Source organism: Toxotes jaculatrix, chromosome 16, assembly GCF_017976425.1.
Source record: "Toxotes jaculatrix isolate fToxJac2 chromosome 16, fToxJac2.pri, whole genome shotgun sequence".
Classification (NCBI taxonomy): domain Eukaryota; kingdom Metazoa; phylum Chordata; class Actinopteri; family Toxotidae; genus Toxotes; species Toxotes jaculatrix.
The window spans coordinates 8,102,926-8,126,702 of NC_054409.1; the positions used below are offsets into that span (position 1 = coordinate 8,102,926).

A 23,777-nucleotide genomic window follows, 5' to 3' on the forward strand; every position below is an offset into this window, starting at 1 on the left:
TCACAACCTGCATGACGCACAAAGGTCATTGTTCAGGAGGGGCCAGAGGGAGGTGTTCAGGATTAGGGGTGTTGTCAACCGCGATGCTGCTTTATAGATGTCAAACTAGAGAAAAGGAGGCAAAATAAATCAACTAAAATTAAAAAAAAAAAAATCTGACATACTGGTCTTTACACTGGAGTCTCTATAGATAAAACAATTTATTTTGAGTCTGATGCTTTGCTTTCTAGTTGCTTCCTTCAGCTAATGTCATAGTCTGATTCAGGCCTGGCTTTATTATAGTGATAGTTTTTCATGAGAGTGAGTATTAAAATGCTGTGCTTTAACATTCATTCAGTCAATACTCAAAATAACTTCTGATAAATTCCCAAACTTTATTTATTTATTTATTTTTTTTGAATGGAATCACCCAAAAACAATGAGTCCTTAATATCCTCACAAGTTGTAGAAAATCATATTGTTTGTGCTCAGTTACATTTAGCTTGTTCAGTCTCAACCGGCAGCTCTTAGGCCTCCACCACGAGACCTTGCTGTGTTTCAGAATCTGAAAAACATTTGCACAGGCTCAACTGAGCTCAGCTCGTCTGCCTGAGCTGTCGGATGAAGAATTAAGGCCATGTCAACAGGAGAGAAGTCTTCCCTCCTTACCAGCTGACTCTGGGACTGAAAGCTGACGCAACACAGTTCATTTCCAATTCATTTTCTCCCCCACAACAGACGTCCCGGGTTCCCCAGAGAGAGAAGCATTAAGATATCTGCTGCTACTGCAAACAGAAAAGAGCTGCATCTTATCAAACTCTGAACTAAGATACTAAATCAGCTAAATTGACCACTTGAGGACAGCATAACAAACTGTAAACACAACAGTGACATATCGTTATTTTATAAAGTCGATGTGACTAACATTTCAGCAAAGAGTTGGTTATTTATTTCACATGGAGTAGCATTGAAATGTATTTGGAGTTGTCTTTCTGTCCCTCTGGTGAATGTAAAATGAATGCACCCGGCTGTTGTTTCCCAGGAAATAGTTCCTGGGTGTAATTTGCCTTAGCAACTATTGATGTACATATTAAAGCAACAAGAGGCAGCATGTTAATTAATGAACTTTGCAGGTGTGGCAGGCTGTTTCTCTGACTTTAGACAGAGCCAGGCTAGCAGTTTCCTCCTTTCTCATCTAACTCTTGGAAAGAAAACAAATGAGCATATTTCCCAAAATGACCAACCATTACTTTAAGCTTCACTGAATTAAACAGAAACTGAGATGGAGAGAGAAGAAGAGTGTGTTCACGTAATGTTTATACCCAGAGAATTTAACAAAACATGGAGAGCAAGAGACAGACAGGAGGACTGAGTGATGAGATGTTGAGACAGTGATGATGTAGGGAAAAAAATGATGCAGAGCAACAAAGTGAAGCTTCTTCCAGCCATTTATCCTGTTGTGTGGGCTGTTGTGTCTCTGACAGCTGAGACAGAGGGTGTGCTACTGTGTGTGTGTGTCTGTGTGTGTGTATGTTCATCTCACATACACGGGTGCATAATATAGATCTCCAGCCTGCTTATTCAGCCGCCCTGAACCTCCCATCGCAATTACAGCCAGTGTGTGGCAGCGCTTCAATACTGGCGTCTGCAAAATGTCACTGTGCTTCACACAGCCCATCAGTCCACAGGTCTGTCCCCTGCTAACAGGCCGCTGTGTGGGAGCCCTCTCAGACATGGAGGGTGCTGACTCCTAGAACCGCCTCAGGGGAAACAAGCATCCCTGTTGTAGCTCAGATGTTACAGAAGTACACAGTCAGTCAGTCTGGGCTGTCACCAGTTTCAGAAAGGATCCAGCCAGTACTACAGGGTGCTTTGCATAAATTCTAAGCCTCATTTGTTTTGGGAGCTGCACTGTTCAAGAAAACATAAGCAGTGTTTTTATTGAGTTTTACAAAACAGGTGAACATCAGAGAGAAAAATTAGTAATGTACATATTTTAGTAAAAACATTGAACACAACACAGACATATTATAACCTTATAAAGTTGACATGGCGACCATGTTTTTAAACAGTTTCCTGTTGATTTATAGGGACCAACAGTATCATTCACTGAGAGTCATTATTTTTGGACACCTAAGTCCAGTATTATTACATTGTCCAATGTCCTTTTTAGCTCCTTTTTGGTGTCCTTTTTGGCTGTGAGATACTCATTTCACTTTACAACTAGAGATTGGGTCCATTGTTTCGACATGGGGTACATAAAGACATAGTTTTCCCAGTTTGGTGACCTGATTAGCAGTACCTTTTGGATGAAGTGGAACACAGACGGTGAGTCAAACCTAAAAACATAAGTGTTGGTGGTTGAATTGGAGAAAATCCCTTCACCCAGGCTCTGAAATCTTTTGGAAAGAGTCGCAGAAGAGTGGAGGCTGTTACAGCAGCAGATAATGTACATGGTTTTAGAATCAGGTCACGTATGGGTGAAATGTTCAGGCATCTTTTAAATCCTGTGGATTTACCCTCTGTGATATTCTATTTCTCACCGTGACCTGGTCACATATGACAGCAAGATGACAGAGATATGAATAATCAGTATACATCAGGGATATACAAGGAAATCGGCATAGATCAAACAACATGAGTCAGTGTAGTTTGCTATCTGCGTGTGCACGTGTGTCTGCTGTATGTGTAAGTCATTCAATCACCCCAGCCATGACAACTTCTATTGGAAGACTCAGTTGTCACACTTATTTGTCTGTGGACAATTGATTGGAAATAGATGTTTGTGAGCTGTAACTCGTGCTGAATTAAACCGTTGTTTTGCCGTGATAGAGGCCTGAGCATCAGTTGATGGGTTTGTGTGGTAGGAAGCTCACGGAGATGACGGAGAGACTTCTTTAATTGCTTTTTTTTTTTTTTCAAACTGAAAAGTTGTCAGTCTTTTTCTAATGCCGCAAGTTGGCAAAAGTTAGTTTCTGGGTTTTTTTTTTTTTTTTTTTTTTTGTTCAGTCAGCCAAGTTAGTAAAGAGTTCATTCTTATTCCCAGCTCTGAATGAGAAATGTTAAAGTTGGATGAAACACATTTGTTGCACTGTCATCTCAAGCTTTTTCATTTCTAAACCAAAAATTGTTCCATTTATTCTTTATTTGTGAGATGTGCAGTCACCAGTTCTGACAAAGGGGAAAGTTTTTAACTTTGTGGTGACGTATTTGCACAAGTTGAACAAACTGACAGTCCAGGTATTTATTTCTACAAGTGACTTTTTGCATTTTGGTTTTCTTTCATTAGGTTTCACACTTCACATGTTTATTATATTTAGCAGCACAACCATAGGAAATTGAACATTAAATGAGAAGATGAATGACTTTACAATATACTGATGATATATATGATATATGATTGCTGCTTCTGCTGTAATGTGTTTAATGATGACTTAAGTCTTAGAAAAACAGAAATTTTCTTCTTACTTAGCCTTTGTGGTTTGTGTGTGTGTGTGTGTGTGTGTGTGTGTGTGTGTCTGTCTGTCTCCAGACCAATGATGTGGCAGGGAACACCTGGAACTGGCTCTACTTCATCCCTCTCATCATCATCGGGTCCTTCTTCATGCTCAACTTGGTGCTCGGTGTCCTATCAGGGTAAGTCACATTACATGTAATCAAGGCTGATTATTACTGATTATAAACCTTATGTAACCATGATGACTTTAATTTTAATTTACTGGTTTCAAGATCAGTGGAGAATTTGCTCTGTACTGGAAGTGTTTGTGTTTTGTTTTGTTTTTTTGTGTGTTTTCTGTATTAAAATGTGCAGCAATTAAATTGATTAAAAAAAATAAATAAATAAAAATCTGGGTAAACAGTGAATTTAAAAATTGACTTTTGTATTGCAAAAAGTCTAGCGTTCAAAAATTCTGCTTTTATTTATTTTATGTTTTTTTGTACATGGAAACCCCACTGTCTACCAGTCACAGATTGGGGTTTTAGGGCGGGATCTCGTTTGTCTGTTAACAGCTGTACAGTGGAGAGGAAGATTATCTCTGAGTAACTGAGTAAACAGATTATTCACCTCTCCTCCTCATTATCAGGCGCCTCTCCTTTTTATTCTGGGTCTCTCATCAGCTTGCCTTGTCATCCTCTTGTGTCATGAAAAGGCCTCAGTCTGTAGCTTTCATCATCCTGGTCCTCTGTGCTCCTGGATCTGACGTCCGTCCATCTCATTGAGTCTGTGTTTGCAGAGAGCCTCCTCTCACCTGCTGTGACTCACAGCCCTCTGTCTCACCAGAATCTGGAGGAAAGCAAACATGTGTGGTCATTAGTCTTGAGGTCACACAAAACCCACAGCTGGAGGAGGAGCTTTTTGTTTCTGTGTGGTTTTCTCTTTTGCCTCTTGCCTGTGCTGTTACAAGCATGTCCATCACGTGCTGCATCAGTGAGGCTATGCTATACTTGACCAGCAAATATGGGCTGTATGGTCTGAATTGGTGCTGGTTCAGTTTTTATTTATTTGTTTAAAAATCACCCTTTCAATGCCGTGTTCTGATTGGCTGGTCTTCACACAAGATTCTTTACTTCAATATAGAAATAGAAATATACCTATTAGCTTTCTTGCTGACAGTTAGATAAGAAGATCACTACCATTCTCATGTCTGCATGTTAAATATGAAGTTATGAAGTTAGCTTAGCATAAAGACAGAGGCAAAAACGTAATCTAGCATATTTCCCAAAACACTGAGCTTTTCCTGAGACCTGTGTTTACCAAAAACACATTTTCCCATGTGCTCATTTTATGTACAAACTGTTTTGGAATTGACTTTCCAGAACATTAACTATATCACAATACATATTGAAATCCCACGATAAAAATGCACAGGCTGTAATAAATACTACATCTGATACATCTCCCGTAGGCCGGCATGAAGCTGCGCTGTGGTTTGTCAGTACATCATACCCTGTTTTTCCTCTTCATCCACACATTTCAGTGTTGAGAAATCTGCTAACAGAGCTGCAGCTATGCCAACAGCCTTTCTCCTCTCTCCTGCCCTCAGCAGCTGCCCAGCTGTCATCTGAACTCCACAGTTAATAATCCCTCAGATGCATGTTTGAACTGCTATATCATCTATTTTCAGCGTGCAGCGTCTCATACATTTATTGCTGTTGTAATGCACATGATCCTGTTTGTTGCTGTGGATGTGCTCGCAGAGAACAAAAACTGACTGAGCTTTATTAAATCTAAGGTGCCACACATGGTAAAATACTAAATTTATTCTTTCTGTGTATGAAAAAACATGTTTGTATATGCTTTGACAGAGAATTTGCCAAAGAAAGAGAACGTGTGGAGAAAAGGCAGGAGTTCCTCAAGCTTCGCAGGCAGCAGCAGATAGAGAGAGAGCTCACCGGATACTTGGAGTGGATCTGCAAAGCAGGTCAGACTCATCTCTGAAACAGTGTGAGCTGGCGTTTATGTGTTTGTTGTGTGAGAAAAAAAGATGACAAATTGTTAGAAAGTCTTTCCTCTCTCTCTCCCTCTCTCTTTCTCCCACTGCAGAGGAGGTGTTGCTGGAGGAGGAGGATGAGATTGCAGAGGAGAAGTCCCCGCTGGACGGTGCGTGGTACAAGAGGAAACAAAACCTTCCAGGTGAAAATAGGGCTGAGTATCTGTTTCCTGCTTTACCATGGTCCATCACCACAGGAGGCCAATGGTAAACCAGGCACACAGAGGTACAGTTCATCATTTATTCCATCCAAAGACTGATTTTGTATAGCACCAATGTGCTGTACATAAATCATTCCAAAGTCATCGTATTTAGCTTTTTACAGCTGAATTCAAATGAATATAACTATTGTTTTATTTGCTTAGAAACATATGGCAAAATCTTGATATCATTAGGATTTTACTTTAAAACAAACAAAAAAAAAAACAAAAAACAAACAAACAGGTAGATATTGAGAAATGATCATTACCTACCTGCCTCAGCTGGTTGCCTAGCAATGTTAGGTCACTGCGCCATGCCAAAAAATAGTCCTGCACATATGTCCCCATAACACTGCGACTTGTTATTTTTAAGATCTAACATGTTGATTAGTAAACTTTTTCTTTATGCTAAGCTAAGCTAACCATCTCCTGGCTGGAGCTTCAAATAAAATGGATAGATATGAGAGTGGTAAAGATTTTCTCACCTAAGTCTTGGAAAGAATAAGCATATTTTATTTTATTTTTTATAAAATGTTAAACTATCCCTTTAATTCAAATTAATTCTGGAAAAATTGGACATGCGTTGTGTGTCATGCATACAACTATACCAAACCTGCATGGGCTCACTAAACACCACAAATTGATATTCAGTTAATTCTTCAGTCATTGCATTGCTGCCTGTGGATTATCAAACTAAACTAAATTTACTAAAGTCCATTAAATAAAAACAAACAAACAAACACAAATAAAGTCCAACTCAACTGACTTTCACAACTAGATCTCCAAACCTTCATTCTCTACAACCAAAAGAATAAATCAAATAAATAACTGATAAAAAACATTTACCATGTACTGCTGGTTAAATTTCTCTCACACATGTTGTCAGGGCCGGTGTGAAGACAAGGGTTAAATAGTGGGATGTACAGCTATAGCATGATTGGATTAATGAACATAAATTCACTATACCACACTCCCCAACACACACACACACACACACACGTGGAAATGCATTTGCCAGTAAACGGACACACACTTGAAACAAATCCATGCTGATGATTCCAGTGAAGTGACAGCAGCCAGCAGCCTTATTTTCTCAATTAGTTACATAGGAGGGATTAAAATGTCTGAGTCCACAGACGTAGAAAAAACCATTCTGATGTTGTTAGAGCGGAAAATATGGAGTTGGCCTTCGTCAGATGAGTGACAGGTATAAGTAGTGGAGCACGGTGTCAATCATAACTGACAGACTCAGCTGAGATGCTTTGAAATTACTTTGTTCTAAACCTATTTAACCACCGTTCACTTAGTCTCTCGATGATAAGAAATGGAGGAAATTATCCTTTGTAATACTTTTGCAGGCTAGATGTTTCATTTAGATAAAAGATGGATGAACTTAAAGTAGTTGTTGTATTTTTTGTCCAAATCCCCCCCAAAAAAGCTATTAAAACACTTCTAAATCTGTAGTTACCTCCTCAATTATAGTGAAGTGTGTGAGTGAAGTGAAAATTAATTTTCTGTCTTAATTTAAAGAGGATTCACTCAGGGGAATTTTGAGTGGGCTTCACTGCAAAAATCTCCTTATCAAGATTAGTTGAGTCCTTTATGTTTTACCAACTTAAAATGAGTGAAAAAAAATCTGCCTGTGAAATGATTTCAGATGAACCTTGTTACAAACTTGGGAAATACTTCAGTCTGGTGCAGCGTCCTCCCTCATTCTGTCTTGCTTCAAGATTCAAATCTAGAAATTTCTTGAAACCTGTTTGTTTCTATGAGAAACTAGCTGAGATTTACTGACTGCACAGGCAGGTTTTACTTGTTTGAAGAAAATAAGGTTTTTAAGAGTCGGTTAGAAACAGAAATGATTTGATAAGACAGAGACGTTTGCTGTGTTTCTCAGTCTCAGAGCCTCATTTCTTCTGCAGCCTGGTTCTGCCTCCCAGCAGCCTTTTCATGTGGAGAACCGGGGTCGTAGATCTTGAGAACGAGCCCACAGCTCCGGCGACATGGAGCTGGTCACGTGACGATCACATTCATGTCATGCTGGCAGTTTTTCATTCCAAGGCTGGCTTCAAGCAGGAAGGCAGAAAATCTCCAGATGAAAAACATGACTGATGCCTGCTATTCATAGTTTCCAATTAGCTCGCCCCTCCAGTTTGCCATACACACACACACACACACACACACACACACACACACACACACACACACACACACACACACACACACACACACACACACACACACATACATCCTGCATTGAGATGAGGGTTGTTCCATTGAAATACAATTTAAAAATGTTTTTTTTCTTTTTTGGTATAAATGACCCACCCCACCCCCATTTCACCAAATCACCTACTGACTATATTTATTTTAAGACTCATATGATTATTTTGTCCTTTCCGGTCTGTGCTGCTCTCTTTACAGTCCTGAAACGAGGCAAAGCCAAGAAAGGTAAAAACGACCTGATCGGTGCCGAGGAGGGGGAGGACCCTTTCGCCGACATCTCCTCTGTTGGTAAATCTCACATCTTTTTTATCCACAGCCACCAGCAGGCAACCTCTGACCTTCACATGCTGTCATGCTCACAGAGTCGACCTTTACAACAACAGACACTGTAAAAGCCCGTCTTTTACATTGAACATAACCAGTGTACTCCTTCTCTCTGGTCTCCATTTATCAGATTAGTATGTCATGTCACCTCAGCGCTATAAAACATGTTGTTTTATATCTTGCACACGCTTCACAATGTACTGTACATTATGGAAGCAGATTCAGCACCGTGTGGATCTGGGGACCTAAAACTGTTTCTCCTGGCTGTAGAAGCATATCACCTTGAGGGAAAAGAAGTATAATTAACTTTTCCTAATTAGACTGTTAAATTAAAATAGCAAGAGTACCACCTGCAGCATATTAAAAATAGACATTTTAATATTAATGGGCTTCACGGTCTCACACAAAGACAACATGTAATTGCTTGTCTGTGGGCTGGAAATAAACACAAGCGTGGTAATTGAAACCATTTTGTTGCCTTCAATTTAAAAATGCTCCACTTTTGTTTTTCTACTGACTATCTCATCTTATGACTGTTTTCCATAAAATGAAGTGCCAGGGGAACGGGTGCACCGCACAATCAAATTTAGTCTCATCTCAGTTGTTTCACACACATTAAGCTTATAGTTCTGCTGCACAGCACAAAGGTACTAGGTTCACTTTTTTTTTTTTAAATGAGCAGCATTCAGGTGATTTCACGTTTTTATTTCTGTCCCTTGGGTACTTATTGTTTCTCTTAACAGTTTATAGTGTTGATCACAAATATCTTTCAGTGAGTGTTAGCAGATGCAAAGTGAAATGGATTCCTATCCAACTATATTGTCTCAAAAACCTTAAGGTCTCTAATTTCCTGTAACCGTGTGGTAGTGCACTTGTAGCGGCAGCTCCAGACACAAATACACACAGGTGTTGCCAATTAACTTTTGAATTTTTGGTGACCTGAGGCACAAGTGAAATCCTGGTGCAACTCGGGAAAACTAAAAGAAGAAGAGTTTGGAGCATGATGAATCATTATTAGGCAGAATACAGCGTCAGCAGGTGGAGATGGGTAAAAATGTTTTTTTATTTCTATGAGGCAACGAGTCCCAAAACTCCAATACACAGCTCCAAATACTACTAATATTAACTGAAAGGAAAGGATTAGACACATTGTTCAAGCAGCTGTGGATGACATTACAAAAAAATACACACACTTCTGATCATATTCAACTACATCCATCAGTAATGGTTCATGTGTTCAAAGGTGAAACAAACTTGAAACTTTAAAATACATGTGAAAAAAGTGTGGATGCTCTTCAACCAACCAACAACCACGAAAATGGCTTTTTTTTGTGCCTGCAATTGCAGTAAAAGGTAGTGAAAGCAAACGGGAAAAGAAAGTGTAATTTGAAGATCTCGGTGAGGGGGCCAACGATGGGGATGCTGCACGTGACAGTTGCAGGAAGACAACAAAGAAAACACACACAGTGCTGCGCTCACACATTTCCTTCTCTCACCTCCTCATCCTGGCTTCCAGCTCCTCCTGGCTCTCCGTTTGGTCGAGCCAGTGTGAAAAGCGGCAGTAAGATGGACAGCTCCTCTTACTTCCGTCGCAAAGAGAAGAGGATCCGCTTCTTCATCCGACGCATGGTGAAAGCTCAGAGCTTCTACTGGATCGTCCTGTGTCTGGTGGGCCTCAACACTCTGTGTGTGGCCATAGTTCACTACGACCAACCTGAGTGGCTTACAAGGGCCCTATGTAAGTCACACATGGAAAAACACACTCATACACACACACTTATTGATATTGATGTCCTATAAAAGCCGACTCTCATGGTTTTGTTTCTCTGTCCATGTGGCAACAGACACAGCAGAGTTTGTGTTCCTGGGTTTGTTTCTGACTGAGATGACCTTGAAAATGTACGGCCTCGGGGCGCGGAATTATTTCCATTCTTCCTTTAACTGCTTTGATTTTGGGGTGAGTTTAGTGTCGGCTGTGACACACAGGTAAATACCGAACACTAACCAGCAGTGCCAGTTCTGTTAGGATGTGAATCAGGTCATCTTTTTGGTTTAGGGCAACATCTGATGTGTTTTTAAACACTTTTAGTGAAACAGAGCCAGAAACTGTTGACTTTACCCTCTGCTCTCCTCTCCAGGTGATTGTGGGAAGTATTTGTGAGGTGATCTGGGACATAATTAAACCAGGAGCATCATTTGGTATCAGTGTGTTGAGAGCACTGCGACTGCTCAGGATATTCAAAGTTACCAAGTGAGTTTGTTTTTATCTTTTGCTCTTCCACAAGACATTACACAGCTTTTTGGGCTCTTTTTAACCTGTTGGGATTCTGTTAGCCTGCAGCAGAACTTGTCCTCTTTGTCAGACAGTAACACAGACACATCATTTGCATACTGCTCCAATCAAAGCAGAACCCTCCAGTGATCGCAGAGTCACTGATGACGGCAAAAACTTTGCACTTTCAAATGGGGCAAAAAAGTGTGTTAAGGTGAAGCTTGCAGCTTCATCAGGTAATTAAACGGAGCACTACGAGTTTGGACTTGTGTAGTTTGGAGTTTGATACCGTCAAGTTAAGCTCTGGACTCCCGAGGATGGGAGTACACAGTACCATGGTCATTTCCCACCTGGCCATTGGGTCATCACCTCTCTGAAAACGTAGAAACTAAATTTCCAAAAGGAACTGGATAAATGCATTTTGTTAGAAATTTGAATGGTTACTTTGTCGCCTGAAAAGTATGAGACTTTAGTTACATAATAACAGTCATAGGATGAGGGTTATAACATCGATGAGCCTGGCTTAAATCGCCACTGGTTGATGTGAAAAGCATTCTGCGAAATGCGTAATACCCCAAGACAGATTGAAAAAGGCCCACTGACTATGTGGAAACATTACACTTCTGTTTACAACACCCAAAGCATAATGGGAACTGTAGTCCCAAATTTCTATTTCAATAATTTTATAGTACATTTTTGACAGAACTGAGGCTCATAAACAGGGTTTTATATTGACACTCTCTTTGATCGATTTATTCATTGATAAAAATGTTATGTTAATGTGTGTGTTAAAAACATTCATACACACAACAGGCAAAAACCCTGTCATATGTCAAGACCTGACCTATTCTGAACATACCACTGTATGCTGTGCCTGTGAAAACCACGCGCAAACAGCCTTTGGTTCAGAGGGTTAAAGCAGAACCACACCCATCATCGTTCAGTGGCCACCATCCAGAATAAACTGACTAATGAACCATGTATTCTTTTCAGAATCAGTGGAAATCGTTTTAAAACTCTACATTTTGACACTTGGTTTTTATGTCATTGGAGCTTCACTTTTTCCTTAATTCTTTTCTCCCCGAACTGACAATCCTTTTAGAGTTTAATGGCAGTCCTTTTATTTCATTAGATCAGCTGTAATCCTGTGACTCAGTGAAACTGGCAGCTGTAGACCCTGACGCATTGATTTGTTTTATGCTACCCACAGCTGTTACTGCCAGTGTGGGCCTCTCTTTCCTCCTCTCTCCGGTTGTTTATGTCTCTTTTCTCAAGCTCTTTGTTATTTATTTATTTTTTTATGTCTGAATTTGTTTGTTTTTAGCATTTAATAAAAGTTAATTTGTGTCTCTAAGTCATTTTTCTGTGTTTGCTGCTTCTCTCAGATATTGGAACTCGCTGAGAAACCTGGTGGTTTCCCTCCTCAACTCCATGAAGTCCATCATCAGCTTGCTCTTCCTCCTCTTCCTCTTCATCGTGGTCTTTGCTCTGCTGGGCATGCAGCTCTTTGGCGGACAGTGAGTAGTCTCTCTAACCTGTCCTGATCTCCGACCGCTCTGTCCTCCTCTTTTCCACCCATCCACAATTCAACACACTTGTATATACACACACGCAACCTCTCCTCTCCTCCTCCTCTCTGTGTGTGATCCCCGGCCCGGCGTGGCGGTGGTGACAGACGTGTTGACGCAGCAGGTAGCTGACAGAGCAGCAGCAGCGACTGCAGCCCTTTGATATCACTCTCAGCAGGAGCTCCATGTCTCCTAATGACAGGAACACCTCATGATTCTGGGCTGGCTGCAGTTAATCAGAGACCTGGCATCCAGTCCCGTCTGGCTCAGCTCATACACACACACACACACACATTTTGTTTCTCTCTCCTCACATATCACCTCACATCACACACTGTGCGGCCATACAGGTCGACTAAGATCAGTTTGTTTGTTTGATTTTTATTTTTCCAGATTTTTTACTCCAGTACATACAGCCTATTGATGTCTCTTATGGCGCCTGAGGGAACTTTTGCAGTTTTGCTCTAAGTTCACTACAATAGAAACCCTTAATTTTATACCTAAAAGCCCCTAAAGGATCATTTGGGTTTATTTAAACTTAGATCATAATTTCTTAGTCGGTTATGAGAATATTACGCTCACAAAGGATAATACTGAGGTCTGGGAAAATGGCACCAGCAGGTGTTGTAAACAAGCCAAGAGTTTATCCACACTATCTAGGCCTCTTTTTTGGAGTTTAAACTAGAAGCATGGATATTTATGATGCACACATTAGTTTCACCAGCATCTATTGTCACAGCTTGACTGATGTTCTCACTGCTCATGTTTTCTCTTTTTCTGAGATCTCAGCGTTTAACTCCTCTCCTGCTCCACTTATCCACTGGGTTTAAAGGGTCATGTTTATATGATATAGAACAAGATAAATAGCACAAATACCTAAAACTATGAAAATAAGTTGTAATGAACCAGATTAGAGGGTTCGTGGAATAATTTAAGATAAAATAGAAGAGAAAACACTATAACACTGGTCGACCTGCGTTTTCATTTTGGTGTCATGTGACCTATTGTGGTTGCATGAATAATGATTGTTGTCACTCAGAAGCAAATGAGGAAGTAGTTCAGTAATCATAACATTGCAAAGCCTCTCAGGGAGGATGTTGGAGTTGATGGTTGTGAATAGTAAAGTGTCTAATTTTGAAACCAGAGACTGTAGTTTGTATCCCGTCTCAGCGGCAGTCAGCATTAGTTGCTTTTGACCATGATCTTTCTTTAACCCCAGTCAGATTAATTTCACTAAAACCAACTCTGTGCCTTTTTTACGTAGCAGGCTGTTGCCATGGCGCCAAGCCCTACATCAGTCTGCGCCATCATTAGCATCGCATCAGTCTCTGGTGATGGACAAGTGTGAGATGAGTCTGACGTCCAAATGAGGCTGAGCACACTGTTCTCTGCAAATAATGTCCGTTGTAACATTAAAGCTCATTCGAGTCGTGCTCATCTTAACCTATAAGTCTGATAATGTACCCAAGGTGTCAAATAATTTCAAAAGTCAAGAGTAATTTAAAAATAGGCATTCTGCCAGTCTTGTGACTACAGATAATGTTACTTTATGTTTCAGAAAGTTTTGAATTAAATCAAAACCAAAGAAAATACGTCCGTTCCTCAGGACATTGCTTTCAACTGTTTAATGAAAAATAGACTCTCAGCCCTTAACCTAAGATTAAATAGCTTGTTAAGAAGAATAAATGCTTTGTTATATCCAGACTTTATTTTTGGCTCAGAAATTATGTTCCTTCTCTCAAAACACCGAAAGTAATCTCCTGGTAAAATTGTGAGAATTGAAAGATAAACAGCTTGAGGCAGAGGACCGTCTCCCTGCTGAGACTCACAGGACATCACCGACTGTTCGGAAAAAAATATGTGATAAGCTCAAAGGAAATGTGCAGGATTTACTGTAATAGAATAAGGAATTTTACTGGTTGCTGCTTTGTAGCTTTCAGTTTTAAAAGTGCAGACTTTCTTTGTCAGACGCAGGAGAGATGGCATTTTATCTTTTCAGCTCAGACAGGGCTTTTAGTGTGAAGGTTCAGTGATTGTACAACCTGTTGCTTGGATATATTGACAGTCACAATAAAAGAAGATTTTTTTTCCCTCTAAATGCCAGCCAGTTCATCTCCTGTTGTGAACTGTTTATGACATTTAAATTCTTGGCAATTCATCCAAAAAAAAATTGGGTCCAGAGATGTCTCTGAGACGATCTTTAATAAATATAGTCAGTGGTTAGTTCGCCCAGGAATTTGTGATCTTGGAAAGTTATAACGCAAATTCAACAAATCCCCGTCATTTTCGTAAGTCTTGCGATTTTTTGCATAAAAATAATAAAATTCAGAGCTGCTTTTACAAGCCAGAGTAAATATCAAGCCTCAGTTTACATGGGCAAACTTGGGCAAAATAACTAAAGATATATAAGATATTTGTGAAATTTGTGCATGATTATTGGCAAAGCTTCTGCAATTTCAGCCATTTTTGGGTTGTCATAATAACAAAAACCTCTGTAACATTCAGTAGTATATACACTACAGTGAGCTCCCTCTTGGTATTTAGCCCCATTTCACATTTAAAAGCCAGTTTCATTTCTTGACTTCTCATAAAGCTGCAGGATGCTGCGTGTGTCCTGATTCACTCCCAGTGCTCTGCAGTTTTTTTGCTTTTTTACCAGTTTCATACAGGTGTTACCTTCAATCCCCTTACACATGCCTGTGTGTTCTCAGAGATATGTGTTGCAATCACTTATACAATATAAACCTGCTGCTATTGTCCAAAGGATGCGGGGGTGAGGGCAGGAGCTTGTGGGGGAGTCTGGCCTCACATGACTCTTGTTTTCAGGATTGATTTAATGAAGTCCCCGTGGGTGCCGCGTGGAAGCTAAGCAGCACGCTCCCAATCCCTATTATCAGAGTAAACAGAGGTCGGCACACACAGGCGCAGCAGCAAACCGCCACCGCCACTCCCTGCACTGGGCCTGCTAATCCTCAAGGAAGGAGGGGAGGATGGAGGGAGAGGTGTGGGAGAGAGGAGGAGAGGGTGGGGAGCAAGCAGGGAAGGAAGAAAGGAAGGAGGGAAAAGAGGCTGAGGTGTAACTGAGAAAGTGATGGAGGGATGAGAGAGGGGTGGGTGATAGGGGATGGAGTAATGAGACAGAGAAGGACAAAAGGTAGAAGGAGAGGAGCATGGGGAGAGAGAATATGATGACATACCAGGGGAGAAGAGGCTTATTGAATTAGTTTCTCCTCCCCCCTCTCCTCCGGCTTGCTTCCCTCCATCACTCACTCCCTCCCTCCCTCCCCCATCTCCCTCATGCGTGTACAGTACATATTTGAGCCAGACCGATACAAGCTGGCTGATATTATCAGCCGATATTGGGTCTTCACAGATTCACCACACGGCCAAAAGTATGTGGACACCCAGTCATTGCACTCATGTGTGAGTGGTCATTCCAAAAATCATGGGAGTTATCTGCTGCTGTGAAAGCCTCCACTCTCTGTGAAGACTGTCTGCAAGATGCTGGAACCTGGCTGCTCCCATTCAGCCACAAGAGCACTAGTGAGGTTCAGTACTGATGTTGAGTGATAAAGTCTGGCTCTTAGTTGGTGTTCCAGTTCATCCCATAGGCGTTAGGTGTTGCTGTCTACTCATAAAGCCACTTCTTTATGGACCTGGCTTTGTGCATGAGGGGATTGTCATGTTGAAACAGGAAAAAGGCAGAAAATATAAAAATATTACTATATGATGTAACATTATGATCTCCTTTAAGTGGAACTAAGGGACCTAAACCATGAAAAACAGCCCTAGACAAAAAGTACACAATTATGTACATATCCACATACTTTTGGCCATATAATGTGTATTGGTATCAGCAAGAATATAGGCAGATATGCAAAAATCAACAGTAGAGCAGCACTAAATGCTTCATTGACGGCGTGAAAAAAAACTGTAAAAACTGTAAAATATTTGACTGAATATTTGTCTATGTAAATATTGATATCGGCATCACCCTCAAAAATCCAGGATCGGTCGGGATCTAGTACTCATACGTACAGCATACACACACATAAACACACACACGTAAACATATCAGAAGATCTCTGCTCTGAGAGGGAGAAACCAGCTGTCATTTGTGCAGACGGTCACTGTGGTAACAATCTGCTCCACATCCTCTCCTCATTTTTACTGACCCTTCCTCTTCCTTCGTCCTCTCTTATTTCATGTGATTTTTGTCCCCAGATCCAGTATAGTTGTCTCCCCTGCTGCACCTCTTCACACATCACGTGCTTTGAATTATATGGTTGTTCACAAATGTGTGAAAGACATTTCACTCATTCCATACAGTATATCAGAAATAATAATATTCCAATCTGAATTAATATTCAATGGGGCATTGCTGTATAATTCAAGCTCTGGCGTGCAGCTTCCTTAATTGTGTTGTGTAATATCAAGTCTGTTGCGATTATTTTTCATGTCACGGTGTGTTATTCAAAACTACTTTCACACATCTCCATATCAAAACATATTCAACATGGAATTCAATTTTCATATGTGACACATTTTGACTGTAAACTGACACCAGGAGACACGAAACAACACTCATGTCTGTCCTTGATTGTTAGGGATTGAATGGGCTCTGTTTTTGTGACTGTGCAAGGAAGGTTTTTATGTCAATTCCTTTTTGCTGTTATTTCTTATATCAAAGTGCCACAGCTCACAGAATGGTGCTTTAAGGAACTTTATTTTGTAAGTCTTACTGTTTAGAAAAGACAGACAGCCTTTAATTCTGCGTGGAAAAACCTTGATTAACCTTTAAATTTATGGTGAAATGTTAACTAGGAACCTTGATTGAAAGTTTACTGTCAAAGCCATGAATCTGACTGGCAAGACTGATACTGGTACAGTGTAAAGTTTTAATGGTAGAACATTCAAAGACACAGAACATCATGGTCTTATATGCATTTGAAACAAGTCTGTGATTAAAAAGTGATAACTGGAAAGTGTCAATGGCAGGCTGAAGATAAATAAGGAGTAGAATTAGTGGCATACATAATGGTGTAATTTGGGAGAGAGAAGTTATTAACTTAATGTAAATAGCGTGGAACAAGAATAGACCCATGTGAGACCCCATTACTGTCTGTGCTTACAGACTGCAGCTTGTGATGGAGTAATTCATGATCTAAGCAGCAGTTTCCAACTTTTTTGTCTGACGTACCCACACAGCTCTGTCAGGTGGATTAAAGTATCCCTTCATCAACACCAACACATTGTTTCAACCGTTCCAAAGCTATCTGGCACTTTTAGCTGTTTCAAGCTTTATCACCATTTTTCATCCATTTAACAATTGTAAGCATTTATCCATAACTTTTAGCTCACTGTTTGGACTGTTTATTCATAACGTTTCATTAGCTCTCTGCTAACTGCTCTCTCCCTCACCAGTTTTTACACACTTAGTGTTCAGGTTTTAGAGATGACTCAATATGTGGACTTATTTCTGTACAAAATATAATTAATTTTTTTTTTTCCAAATTAGTGGAGCTACTGTACAGTGTTATCATGTACCCCCTGCAACTGCTGAAGCACCCCCTGAGGTACAAGTGCCCCTGGTAGGGAATCACCGATCTAAGCATAAAATGCTTTTGACAGTAAAGAAAAGAAGTGCTTTGATTACCGTGCTTTGCTGATAAAGATGTTTTCAATGGCACCACAAAATTTAAAAAAAAAAAAAAAAACTTTCCTTGCCTTCTGTGTTCATGAAATGTGGTCGTTACCAATGCCACCCAGATCGCACAGGGTGGCATTGCATCACAAAAACAGAGCCCTAACAGCTGCATCTCAGGCCACAGCTAACAACTTACCAACACCATCATTTCTGGAATTTATTGAATGATCTGAACTTTGAATGCTTGAGACCACGAGAATAAGGAGTAAAATTTCCAATACACAAAAAAGAATTATGATTTTTTTTTTTTAATCAAGTAACAATAACAACAGATTATGTGATAGAATTTCACTTTTTCTTCTACAACATATCCTTGAAGTGAGCAATACTGTGATGAGATAAGGCAGAGTTCTTAAGTGGTTTCAAGATAAGGTCACACATGAAGAGAACATTTAAATGGTTGAGCTTGAAGCAGGTGAAATCAGCAGCATCTGTTTTCACATATTTAAAGAAAATTTCATATTTCATAATGTAACTGTCTTTAATGTTTTTTTTTTTAACCTAGATTTTCTCCATCTGTCATGACAATACACATTTAAAGGACTCGAACTTGTCTTTGGCTTTGCCTCAGTTTGTAACATGTCCCCCTTCTGTCCAACCCTAAGTATTGACTGACACTTGAAATGATGAATGATCAGCAGTGTAGGTTATTTTCAGCTGAATGACCAACCCGTCCTCATGCATCTCTGTGTCATTCTCTCATTGTCTTCTTCAGTTTCAAGACCACGGATTCAGGTTTTGGCAGGTTTGTTGGGTCATTTGTGGGATTTCTGCAAACATTTAGATCCTTTTGTGTAGAAGCTGTGCATGTGTGATGAAAGTAGTGATGACATTAAGCTGGACCTTACTGTTTACTCACAGTGAAAATCACAACATGTTCACAGAAAATAATTCCATACATCTGTAACTGGTGTTAGCTTTTTACCCAACGTGTTTCAGTTTTGTGTAAAGTCAGTAGTGTTAGTTTCACACAGCTGAATCTGCTTTGGATCAGATGAGTTGCGTAGAATCCTCTGATTCATTGACCTTTGACACTAACACATTTCTATTGTCTTTTATTTATTCTCTCTTATTTCTGTGAGCAAAGAGCAGTTTTAGAAATTGTGTGAAAACAACAAAAGAGATGAAAAGGTTGACACCAACAGTTAGAAGCAAACATTTGAAATTGTAGAGACTAAATCTCCCTTCATTCATCCGTGATCTGTTTTTCTCCGACACTGTTTGTGCTTTCTGTCATGTTGTCTTTTCCCCGTGTTGAAGTGTGTTTCCTTTCAGGAGTGCTGTTGTGTTGAGCCCAAAACACACTGATACTGTAGGGACGCACAGCTGTAGTTCTCAGATGCTGAATCATCGACACCCCAGAAACGACGTGCCATTTTTTTTTCAGACTCGCTCCCCTAGTTATCCAGGCTACCTTGTCAGCTGATGGCACGTCTTCTTCTGTGGTGTTGTAGCTGTCACAGTGGACAAGGCACACATCCTTACAACTGACAGTCTCAGTGTTATAAAGATATTTTTAAAACATGCCTTTCCTGGTGAACAGATGTTGGCTCTAAATTTGAGGAATCAATGTGCCTGTGGAACCAAAAGGAGAAAATTCCTGACTCTTGCCATCATTCAACTTTTACTTTATTTGCATTACATTAGAAGGTTAATACACTGTGTGGATTTGTTGACATGCTGCATCGTGGCTCTTGCTATTTGTGCGTATGACACGTGCCAAATGATGCAGCCATGCGCTGCAGAGACAGTGTGTTTTGGACTTGAAAGTTGGGGCCATGATTCCCTGATGACTGTTGTTTCCTGCTGCTGCATGTCTCTCTCCCTCTCCTTCTGTCTCATGACTTATCGATACAAGACAACTCCCTTCATTTATGAATATAGTACTCTACCTGGAGCTGTGAAGAAATCTGAAATACCCACTCCTGTATTTGTGTTGTGCTTCTGTCTTTGTGAGGACCGATGTGAGTTTGAGACATGTTTGGATGGTAAGGACATTTTGTCTGGTTCTTCATTCATTCAAAGGTTTTGATCGTTAAGATTTGGTTTTAGGGTTAAGACCTATTTTTATGATCTTTACCACCATAGATTGGTTTTAATAACATTGCACTCACCAAATTGTACTTGGCCAGATGCAACATGTAAGGTCAGCGTTAGAGGCCAGTGAAGACCCTCACAGGTACAGAAGCGCAATTGTGTGTGTGTGTGTGTGTGGGTGCATTGTGAAATGACAGTAGACAATAAAAGTGTTACGTGAAGGTGACTCAAGGCGTGAATGTGTCTGTTTCTGTGCTCTGTCATGTTTCTCTTGAACAGAAACATGTGTTGTTGCTCAGACACTTCAGCAACAAGGTCCTGACATTATCAATCCAAGGCCTTTTTTTTTTTTTTTTTCAAATTCTCCAATTTGGATCCTGATCTTAAGAATAATTCCATTTCTGTGTCCTCTCCTGAACTGCAGGTAGATGCCATTAAGATCTGACTCGGACTACATATGTATGATTTTGTTTTTGTTTTTCCTCTCTTTGTAATGATGTTCTTTTTCTGATTCGTTTAGGTTTAACTTTGAAGATGAGACGCCGACAACAAACTTTGATACCTTCCCAGCAGCCATCCTCACAGTGTTCCAGGTGAGACAACCCCCCCCGCCATGCACATCTGCATAGTCACACTAACACACACACACACACAGTTTGCTTCATGTTTTCTGAATAAATGAGAGAATGTAGACTTTATGGAAGAAGAAAGACTGTTATCAGTCATTTTAATTAAAGGAAATGACTGGTCTGTGTACTTTATGTCCCCTAATGAGCTCGTTGATAATCCTTCAATTAGTCTGTGCTCATAACCCTTCACTCTGTAAAGTAATTTAATTCTATACTCTGTGAGATTTGCACCGTTCAGTGTCCCTGGCATCGTTCTGACTCTCTTGTCTTCCTCAGATTCTGACTGGCGAAGACTGGAACGCAGTGATGTACCACGGGATCGAGTCTCAAGGAGGCGTTCACCGCGGCATGCTCTCTTCCGTCTACTTCATCGTCCTCACGCTATTTGGAAACTGTATCCTCTTTGACAGCTCGTAATTAAAACTGTTATGTATGTGCTATGCGAGAGCCGGAAGGAGCAGGTCAAAATGTGAAAATGATTTTAGGTTGAAAACAGTTATGACTTTCTTTTTTTCCAGGTGTGATTAGCTCCTCCATTTTTCTTTTTTTTTGTTTGAGGGGGGGTTGCATTGAGGGAAACAGTGTCCATGAAAGACACACTCAAAATCAAGCAAATTTAATTTTATATTCATACCTTAAATCCTCCAAACTCAGGTAGAATTAGTAACTCCGTTAGGATGTTGTAGTTGTTAGAACTGAATCAGTCTAAATCCCCAGAAAAATAAAGTATTGGCTGTTCCTCGAGTCTTGTCAGTTGTGGAGCTGAGGATGTTTGTCGTGAGGGAGCGGTAAGGGGAAAGGTCATAGAGTCATTAAAATCAAAACGGGTTTTCCTCCTGGAAGCATGAAGGTGCTCATGGCAGTCTCCCCTTTAGATTATGGGATGCACTATCTTTTGTTCAAGGCTGACATTTTGGCCATGGGATAGCATTAATGGGACACGTAGTTGGAATCCAAAATGAAAAGGGTTCATTCTCTGGCAGGCACAGATATGCTCAGCAACAATAATGTTGCAGAAATTTAAATTCTCTTCCATCAGTTCACCTTATCATTATACCTTCTGTTCACTCGTGAACTCCTACAGGTGTAGAAAAAATATTTAGCCTATTTTTCTGGGCTTGTTAAAATATAGCTCCACCATCTGTAATTTTAAATCACTGAATAAATAAACCAAAGATTGGCACCTTTGTCTGTGTATCTTTACAGCTGAGTGTAGGAGAAGTGAATGACTCATTGTCTGAGGTTACATGAGCAAGTAAAGTTTGATTTCTAACTGTAGAAATTGCCGTTTGTGACAGACTCAAATCATCACTGTTGCAAAGCTGTGTTTTCCTTGCTGCTGTAAGGTGGCCCTTAGTTTTGCAGGGAGAGCATGTGCCTTCTTTTGCTAGAAAGCATGTCCGTCAAAAAAATCATTTCGTTTTTTTCCAAAAACATTTAATAAACTCATGGTCATCAATAGTCTCCTCCTCCTGCAGATCATGCGTACATGTCTCTGTTTGAAAGGTGTCTCCTGGACACTCCTAGCAGGTTACAGCAGGACGGGTCTGGAGGTCTCCTAAATGTCAGCCAAGTTTGGAGAAATTTCCACCAGTTAAGAAAGTTGATAAAAGTAGGAGCCAAAATGTGTCTCTGAGAACTTTCTTACTCTGAGACGCTAAATGAACATGGATCCTTTGGTTGCAGAGACCAAAACATTGGCCTGACTCTGACAGACAGTCTGATGGATTGACCAAATCATCAGTAGGCCATGCTCCTGGTGTGGTGTTTCATCACAGGGTATATACACTGTCCTTCTGTATTTTCCCCTGAGTCCTGCTGTCACTCAGACACCCTCCTGAATGTCTTCTTGGCTATCGCTGTCGATAACCTCGCCAATGCACAGGAGCTGACTAAGGTGGGCTTGGTCAAAATGTTGCATTTGACGATATTAATAACACATAGCAACACAAATGTTGTATTTTTTCATATTCCACAGTAAAACGTGTCAAACCAGTATCTGAGAAAAACCCTGCATGTGCACATGTTGTAATAGGGATGTAACTTTTGTTGGTTGTCATTGGCTAAAGGATGAAGAGGAGCAGGAGGAGGCAGCCAATAAGAAGCTTGCCCTGCAGAAGGCTCTGGAAGTGAAGGAAGTCAGCCCGATGTCAGCAGCCAACATCTCCATCGCTGCGTAAGTTTCCGATAATCTCCATCCTCTGACAGCAGCTCTGTTCAGTCCCACACTGGAGATAAATGTCCCCTCTGTCATGTTTTCAGTGTGTCGTCCCTGTGTGTGTTCTTCCCTCTCAGTCTCAAACGTCTGTTTAAACGTACTGTATTTGATCTGTGTTCATTCTGGACTTCTCCTCATCCACTCCCACTCTGAGACGTGCTCCTGTGGTGACGCCTTGTTTATTACACCCCACCGTTTATCTTCATCACGAGGAGAGGCAATTAAGGAAGCTTCAATCAGCAATACATGTTAGTTTCCACCAGCTGCTTCTCGTTTTTCATTCTTTCATTTTTAACTCTTCTTGGTTGGACAGACTTTTGTCATGTGACAACCTGAATATTCAAATTCAGCTGATAAAATAAGAGTAAAGGTGGCTGCCCGGTTAGCTCAGTTGATAGAGCATTAGACTTAATATCTCGGGGTCGTCAGAGTTAGAGAGCAAAGATCTGGAGAGAGAAGCAGAAGCTGCTGAATGCAGAACGCTCCAGTCGGAGATGGGCTTTGAAATTACAAGGATTGAAAGAGGAGACCAACAAAGATGTGAGAAAAGTGGTGATTGAAGTTGTTGGAAACATTGCTCCCGGGATTCATGAATATCTGGAGGAGGGTGTTGACATTGCCTGTTGTCTTTGGCCCATGAAGAAAGGTTTGATCCCACAGATGTACTATCATCTCATTTGCACTCTGCCGTCTCCATGATGCTGTGTGGAACAGCGCCAAAGTTTCTGCGGGATAACAAACTGTGGGGCGCCGTCTCCAGAGGGTCGAGTAGCAAAAGAGAAACTCTGGCCTCTTCTGGAAAAAGCAAAGGAGGAACAGGAAAAAAAGCCTCCTTCAATCAAAAGCTCTGTGGTTATTAAATTAAACACTGCCAACAGGTTGGAGTCAGACAAGGTGGCCGTATTTCACCCTTTAATTTATTCTAGTTGTTGAACCATGATCCCTAAGTATTGTACATGATCCATCATGTAAGAGTTTTGCAGTGAGCTGACGACACAGCTATTTTTGTAAAAGATAAAGATGAGTTGCTCAAAGCTGTTCATCTAGTAGGACACTTTTCATTAGCTTCAGGTTTGAAGCTCAACATATATGTGATTGTGAAGATACGTTAATAGAAAATGTTCC

At 40.5% G+C, this 23,777-nt stretch overlaps 1 protein-coding gene across 3 annotated transcripts in view; it reads left to right on the forward strand.

Annotated features, from left to right (window-relative positions):
• Nucleotides 1-23,777, forward strand: part of cacna1bb (calcium channel, voltage-dependent, N type, alpha 1B subunit, b) — a 145,431-nt gene that overhangs the window by 70,378 nt on the left and 51,276 nt on the right. For all 3 annotated transcript variants that reach the window (XM_041059550.1, XM_041059551.1, XM_041059552.1), the window contains exons 9-20: nucleotides 3,512-3,615; nucleotides 5,287-5,402; nucleotides 5,525-5,614; nucleotides 8,096-8,185; nucleotides 9,738-9,959; nucleotides 10,066-10,178; nucleotides 10,360-10,472; nucleotides 11,879-12,010; nucleotides 20,326-20,398; nucleotides 20,711-20,828; nucleotides 22,264-22,331; nucleotides 22,504-22,610. In XM_041059550.1, the coding sequence (XP_040915484.1) occupies nucleotides 3,512-3,615; nucleotides 5,287-5,402; nucleotides 5,525-5,614; nucleotides 8,096-8,185; nucleotides 9,738-9,959; nucleotides 10,066-10,178; nucleotides 10,360-10,472; nucleotides 11,879-12,010; nucleotides 20,326-20,398; nucleotides 20,711-20,828; nucleotides 22,264-22,331; nucleotides 22,504-22,610 (1,346 nt within the window). The remainder of the gene's footprint in view (nucleotides 1-3,511; nucleotides 3,616-5,286; nucleotides 5,403-5,524; nucleotides 5,615-8,095; nucleotides 8,186-9,737; nucleotides 9,960-10,065; nucleotides 10,179-10,359; nucleotides 10,473-11,878; nucleotides 12,011-20,325; nucleotides 20,399-20,710; nucleotides 20,829-22,263; nucleotides 22,332-22,503; nucleotides 22,611-23,777) is intronic.